The 7716-nt window shown below is 43.3% G+C and overlaps 2 protein-coding genes across 2 annotated transcripts in view; both read right to left on the bottom strand.

The window, feature by feature from the left end:
* Positions 1-317: 317 nt before the first annotated feature.
* psma6a (proteasome 20S subunit alpha 6a) lies at positions 318-4914 on the bottom strand. The gene is made up of 7 exons (XM_066685918.1): positions 4728-4914; positions 3849-3943; positions 3471-3552; positions 3140-3295; positions 2351-2529; positions 1577-1671; positions 318-511 (listed from the first exon to the last, which is right to left on the bottom strand). The coding sequence occupies exons 1-7, from the start codon at positions 4801-4803 to the stop codon at positions 454-456; spliced, it is 741 nt and encodes a 246-aa protein (XP_066542015.1). The 5' UTR covers positions 4804-4914; the 3' UTR covers positions 318-453.
* A 981-nt stretch (positions 4915-5895) lies between these two features.
* Positions 5896-7716, bottom strand: part of prorp (protein only RNase P catalytic subunit) — a 43104-nt gene continuing 41283 nt past the window's right edge. Inside the window, exon 8 of the mRNA XM_066675971.1 lies at positions 5896-6080. Coding sequence (XP_066532068.1) covers positions 5946-6080 — 135 coding nt within the window. The 3' untranslated portion in view covers positions 5896-5945. The remainder of the gene's footprint in view (positions 6081-7716) is intronic.

Raw genomic sequence — 7716 nt, 5'->3', positions numbered from 1 at the left:
ACACACAAACAGAGCGTGTTCCAGTTGTATTTCCAATTATTTATTTATATATAACTTTGTAGATGACCGTGTCCAGCTCCACTGGGGGATAACGCTGTGTGTGAGTCTCTGAGCTCTTTCTTGAACTGACCCTCCACACGCCCACGGACCACGTCACGGTTCACGCTGAAAGACCAACGCTTCTTTGGTTCCGAACTGGAACCGTTCTGGAGAAGCGCTAAGAGACTACAAACACCCTCTAGTTTCTTCACTGTGTGTTTCAGAAAAGCTCCAGAAAGAAAAGCGCATGAGACTAAAGTCTTGAAAAACATCTCAGGTTTATTGACATGTTGCATGAAAAGCAGAATGAACAGCGGAAAGCGGGAGGACGCGTTTGACCTGAAGAGTGAGTGTAAGCTGTAGTGCTTCCCTTGGCCGACTCCAATCAAATGTCCAGAGGAAGGTCTTCACTCCTCAGTCTCTCTCAGACAGAGCCATCAGATGAGTATCGATCTCAGACTCCGACAAAATCCTGAGAGAAAAAGAGGAAATTATAACACATCAGTTCCATAAACAAATCTGCAATTGACTTGAGCTTGTAGTAGAACGTCAAATCAGATAAAGCTGTGACAGCTGTGAGAGTGTGCCTGTGTGTGTGTGTGTGTGTGTGTGTGTGTGTGTGTGTGTGTGTGAAACCTAGTCCAGTAACGGCTGCACTGTAAGAAGTTAAACACTTCCCTGTCTCAAATCACCATGAAGGCAGTAAAATGAATAATGAATAAACAGTAAATAATGGTGTGTTCTTTTGTTTTCAGGGAAAAGGGTCATCAGTAAATCACTGCTTTCACTTTTCATTTCAATTCACTCCCATGTCCCAGCTGTTCCTGGTTCAGCGATGAACCCTGAGGCTGAACCTCATTCGCGTCGTACAAGGAATAAACAAAACCAGCGAAGGGAAATGATCTTTAAATTTGAGTGAAGAAAGTAAAACAAAACTTAAGATGTTTCAAAGTAAAGAAGAGCATCAAAATGAAAACAGATGGACAGAAGCATTAATAAATTAATAAACAGAATGGAAAACAGGTCCAAATTTAAAGCAGAAAACAACAGTCACAACAGTGAAAAATAACAGAAAAGAGGCCCCTTCACACATGCAGGGCACAGTGAAGTCTCCGGGACATTAGCGGCTCTGTGCACACACATGCTGACTCAGACATTACCCAGAGTCTTTTTGTAGGGCGCTAGGGGATAAAGTCAGTGTAAAGTCATGGACAAATGTTGTGTAGGTTTGCGTTCTCACATACAGCTCCTCCGGATAAACATGGGTTAAGGAGCCTGTGTGAAAGTGGCGTAGGACAGACACTTCTGAGCAGATACCAGTGAGGACACGTCTGCTTTACGCAGGAGCACAGGTTGTTGTTTAGAGGCAGATGTGGGTCAGAGATCAAAACCAGTGAATACAAAGAGCCAACAGTGTGTTTATTTACAACTCTGGGTTTTTGTGGTTTTCTCTGAGCGTAGAGAGAGAGAGAGATAGAGGGAGAAAAAAAAGAGCAAGAGAAAGTGAAAGAGAGAGAGACAGATTTCCTGTTCTCACCTGAAGCGAGGATCCTTTGTTGTGATGACTCCCACCTCCAGCTCCGAGGGCTTGAAGTCGATTGACAGAACTGAGGACAAGCAGCTTATCGCCGTCTGGGGACGAGGAATAAAACCATTATAATAACGAACCAGGACTCGTTTGTCCACCATGTGTCTCCTGCGCTTTATCTCCTCACGTCCTTCAGGCTGCAGCTGTTAAACTCTAATGTAGAAATATACACTGTATATAACACAGACAGCCCAATGGACTATGGTTCTTATGATTCTTGGAACCTCGGTTCCAATTGAACTGCCCCCGCGTTTCCAGCAGTTATGATAGGAACCAAGGATATGTCACCAGCGGGGGGCACTGTGTCTGAATTCAGCTCCAGAGCCAGAGATAAATAGTGGCTCCATAGTGGTTTATTTCACGCTCCAAGCTCTTTCTGGAGCTTCTTTATCTCCACTCACCCACGAACCGCATCATGGTTCCTGCTGAAGAACCCACTGTTCTTTGGTTCCAACTGGAAACTAACTTTTTAAGTTCAGGAACTGATTTATGTGGGTGTAAACTGTTCCATGTTACGTTTGAAAACTGAAACCAAACTGGCTCCATTTTGGTGGAAAAGGGCTTTGGAGGAAACACTGACTCCTCGGCAGAGCTTTAAGATTAACATTCAATAAATAAACTTAAAAACCAGTGCACAGTGACTTTAAACAAAGCAGCAAAGTTCCTGTCAAAACTGGGTATCGAACCCAACCCTACATTTGAACGAAGGGAAATGAAGGGTACCTCTACTGTTTGCTCAAATGTCCAGTCCGGTTTCTTCTTGACCTTCTTCTCCAGGAAGCTGGTGGCCTCTGTCTGTTTGACTCCCGCGGCCGTGGCCTTGAAGCCGCAGTAATACCCTGCAGGATCGCATTTATACACCTGCGTCCCACACTCCTCGTCCACTCCCACCACCATCATACCTAACACACACACACACACACACACACACACACATCGTAGTCATTTCATCTGCTTTAATACGCCTCATACTTAAAGGAACGAACCAGTTTATGTTGAGCCCACCAACCCACACACTGTGAAACAAGACCCCCCTGTCAGAGACTTTAGGACAGCCCCGCCCCCTTCGTCTGAGTCTGTCCAATCACAGCGCTGGACCCACATTTATGTGAGAGCGCAAAGACGAGGTTAAACTCAGCAAAACAGACACAACGAGCGCGGAGAAATAAGAGCACTGAGTAAAAACGGAGGAGAAAGAGAACAGAGTGAAAACGGCTAAAAACCAGAGCTTCTGCTCCTCGCTCCTCACTGCTGTGCGCTCGGGGTCGGGGTGAACAGCGAGCGGCTCATTATCATTTAAAGGAGCAGAGGAGTACTACTACAGACTTCTGACATTCAGTCGAACAGCGATCTCTCATCTTCCCAAGAGAAATCTCACCACTCTAAATATAAACCAGTGCATGCAATTATTGAAGAGTTTATTTCTGTTCTTGTGCAATGCGCTAACGCAACACTGAAATTTCCTCCAGGATCCGTGTCTACTCAGTGTACATGGCCAGAGTGTGAACTCACAGCAGCCCAGTGGCCTCATCTCTGCATTCTGAGTGTAGACCTGCGAGATGTCAGCGATCCGTTTACAGAGCATATCCACCGGGATCTCATATCCATATTTATACTTCCAGTTCGCCGCTTCATATCGAGCCCTCTGCACCTGAGACCTGCTGTCAGCTTCTCTCACACACACACACACACACACACACACACACACACACACACACACACACACACACACAGAGGGAGGAAACCTAGGATGAGGTCTGGGGTATATTTCTGAGCTCTGAACTCTACTAATGTAAAAGACAGCTTCAAATTACAGTAACAATAGCAACATTAGAGATCTGACCTGTCATCCCAGTCATCACACAGCCGATGTTCTCCGTTATTCTGAACAAGTGAGTTACAGTGGAAGAGTCCAGCAGTTTGTCCTGAGGAATCAGAAACAAGCATCATGTTGTGCCACTATTCTGCCCTGTATTAAAGTGACTGGTGCATTTGAACTGTGCCGTAAAGAAAAAGGATTATTTAGAAATACTGAGGCAACACCTGAAGGCATCAAACCAATAACCGGGACAGGGTAATAACTGGTTTACATTAAATTACACCTCACTGTGAGCAGATATTACAGATGTAGATGGATAGAGCTTTAAATAAAATCTTCATATGGAACATCTATCAAAATAAATATATAATGCACATAAAATTAAAAGTGAATATCACTCACCGGGACTTTCCTTTGTGTGGCCACAACTGCACAGTCCTTCCCACGGACAGCTACTGAAGTCAGGCCTCCCTGGTTAATGGCCTTGAAGGCATATTCTGTCAAGAAAACGGGTTTAAAACAGGACTTAATTTGTTCATCCATTAGGAACTGTGGCGGAACCTGGCTGGGAATAAACTAATAATTAATAATTCATTTATACATCTGCTACAATTCTGTCCAGTCACAATTTATTACGGTTAGTGTTTTAAAAAGCGGTTGCAGATAGAGCCAACGTTAAATGTATAATTAAATGTAGCTGTATTTTTTTTCATTAACAACATTAATTTTTTTTATTTATTTTTGCTAATGTTATGATTCTATTGCATTATTATTTTAATTATTTCATTATATGAATGTTTGTTTCTCCCCTTGTCTCTTAGAGATGATGTAAATGATCTTATTTAGATCTGAATTTACTTGCTGTGAATAAACAAACAATTAGTTCAGGAAAATAACGTTAACTGTGTTGAAAACCCTAGTATTACATTAGCCACAATGAACTAACAAGAAAATACCATTTAAATAAATACAAATAAATTCATGGAACAAAATAAAATAATTATAATAATAATAATAATAAGTGCATAAGATGTATTTAAAACCCACAGTGGTATTAAATTCCACGTAGCAATAATCGTTTGGTTTTGTTTCATTTCGCCACCTCTGATTTCTAACAATCCGTTCCACCTTAAATGTCGAGGCAGTTTCGCTCTGGCGCGGAGGTAACCGAATAGAAATGCTGCACCATTTAAGGTGGAATGCAGAGTTTGGAGAAATAAGCTAATGTGTTTTAGCCTGATGAGTGACTGAGCGTTTCTGAAAAATGCTGCCCATACACACCGACTTGATAAAGCCTTCCCTCCGGAGAAAAGATGGTGATATGGCGGTCAAACCCTGCACTGGAACCCCGAGACATTCCGAGCAGAAAGGTTAACCAAACTATTAAAAATAAAAATTTATGAACAACACAAACAACGACAGGGACCTTTACCGTCGAACCGGAAACAGCGGCGCATCACCGCTCTGAGAACAGTGCAGTTAGTTAGCGTTGGTCTTATTTTTATTTGATATATTTACCATTTTATTGAAATTGTAACATGTAAATACTTTATAATTTAATTATATGATGGATTTATATTTAGTAAATTATATATATATTAAAACGGATTTTTGTGTAAAATATAATCTACATTTACAGCTGTTTTTCATCTTTTAAAACATTTGTTATAATTTCACTTAAATTAGTAACATATTCTATAATTTTTGTACTGATTTTCCACCTTAATTTTATATTTATTTTGTCAATTTATTTGGTACAGGGTGATCCACGTTCTCAAATAAACCTTTACAGTAATTTGGTTTTCTTCCATTCCTTCATTTTCTGTAACTGCTTCTGTTCATGGACTTGTTCTAAACGTAGTTAGTCCATGTCTTCTCATATTGAACATGACTCATCGTACTATTTTCTGGTTTTTACATATTTTTCCATCAAAACATTTCCCCAGCGCAAAAACGTCTTTCGATTTGGTGATGTAACTTTGAACAGTGGGCGGATAAAAATAATGCAAATCAATAACCATTTCCCCTACGATTATGGAGCGGGAAACACCCCGAGAGAGAGGTGATCTCAACCACCACCATGTTTCACATCACACAGTTATTTACAATGTGAACAGTCATTTTCAGTTTGAAGACTGCTATAAATACACTACAAGGTCATAAACAATAACCAAACACATGCAAAATTCACATGGAAATGTTTCCCCAAAAGAAATTAAGTCTAGTTCTGAACTACACAAGACTAATGTAGCCTTAATCCTTTTTTCAGGAAACGGGTCTTCTATTTATAAACCTTTGTAGACACCTGCTCCACAGATCCTTGGGGCTTTAAACCCTTTTGGCATTGGGTATGTTGAGCTTCAGCTCATGGACAGCTGCTCCAAAGCGTCCTGTTGGTCGATTGATTTTTAAATAAAAGTAAACATGGACACATTGAACCGTGTTTGTGAAATCCATTTTTATTGTTTCAGTATTTAAATATCTTTGGTGGGAAATGGGTCACGGATGTTCTTTGGTGAGACACAGCCACCTCTGAGGAACTTCGTAAGAGCTTCTTTCTCCTCCGTCTTCGTCGTACGGAAGGTGCCAGGAGCCGACGCTGCTCTGGACGATCGTATCATACGTCGACGCTCTCTGAAAATCCACAAATTAAAGCAAAAGTCAAGTATTATTAAAAATCAAGAAACATGTTCACGGTGAAGTATTCCCAGATTATTGGGTCTCTATGACTTTAAAATATACAGTTTTGCATTAATTATGCAGTGCTGTGTTCTCTGTGGAGCAGAGGTTCCCGACCATTGGACAGCAGACAGTTACCAGGCCGTGAGTCATTTGGTGTCAGGCCGAAACCACTGCTAAAAAAGATAAGAGTTAATATTTCAAGCCCAGCGACACAGTTACTGTAATTCTAAACGCTGAAGTGAATCTGTATGTGATGTGATTATTAACGTAGCTGTCGTCTGCCTCTCGCCTCTGACCCTGAAAACGCTGCTGTCTTTTCCACAGATGTGTGTGAGGTGGGGTTTTATGGCACTGTTTTAATGTAAAATATGAGGGCATTGTTCATGGAGCACTGACAGGTTTGTGTAGTTTTCTTGGTGAATAAATATGTGCTCGCTCAGATTAGAGCTGGTTCTGCTGACGCTCGTCCTGTGCCCCACGGACCACTCTCACAACCTCAGACCAATGAGTCCAACTGGACTTAAAGGTGAAAATCTACTTACTTTATTCGTCATCTTCCTTCACTGGTTCTGAACTATCGATCTGGCACAGTTTCATCTACAATGTGATGCGTTCCTGTGGCTAGATACATTCACTCACAGCTCTCCAATCCACCTTCCTCCACCCAGGTCCCTGGAGCTGTGACAGTGACACCACCTGCTGCGCCACCGTGCCTAAATATCACTCATTCATTCATTCATTAATTCTCTGTAACCCGTATCCAGTTCAGGGTCACGGTGGGTCCAGAGCCTACCTGGAATCATCGGGCGCAAGGTGGGAATACACCCTGGAGGGGGCGCCAGTCCGTCACAGGGCAACACACACTCACACACATTCACTCACACCTACGGACACTTTTGAGTCTCCAATCCACCTACCAACGTGTGTTTTTGAAGCGTGGGAGGAAACTGGAGCACCCGGAGGAAACCCACGCAGACACAGAGAGAACACACCACACTCCTCACAGACAGTCGCCCGGAGGAAACCCACGCAGACACAGAGAGAACACACCACACTCCTCACAGACAGTCGCCCGGAGGAAACCCACGCAGACACAGAGAGAACACACCACACTCCTCACAGACAGTCGCCCGGAGGAAACCCACGCAGACACAGAGAGAACACACCACACTCCTCACAGACAGTCGCCCGGAGGAAACCCACGCAGACACAGAGAGAACACACCACACTCCTCACAGACAGTCGCCCGGAGGAAACCCACGCAGACACAGAGAGAACACACCACACTCCTCACAGACAGTTGCCCGGAGGAAACCCACGCAGACACAGAGAGAACACACCACACTCCTCACAGACAGTCACCCGGAGGAAACCCACGCAGACACAGGGAGAACACACCACACTCCTCACAGACAGTCACCCGGAGGAAACCCACGCAGACACAGGGAGAACACACCACACTCCTCACAGACAGTCACCCGGAGGAAACCCACGCAGACACAGGGAGAACACACCACACTCCTCACAGACAGTCACCCGGAGGAAACCCACGCAGACACAGGGAGAACACACCACACTCCTCACAGAC

The sequence above is a fragment of the Hoplias malabaricus genome, chromosome 1 (genome assembly GCF_029633855.1).
Source record: "Hoplias malabaricus isolate fHopMal1 chromosome 1, fHopMal1.hap1, whole genome shotgun sequence".
NCBI lineage: Eukaryota > Metazoa > Chordata > Actinopteri > Characiformes > Erythrinidae > Hoplias > Hoplias malabaricus.
The sequence above is the reverse complement of the archived record's forward strand: the minus strand, read 5'-3'. Positions and strand labels throughout refer to the sequence as shown.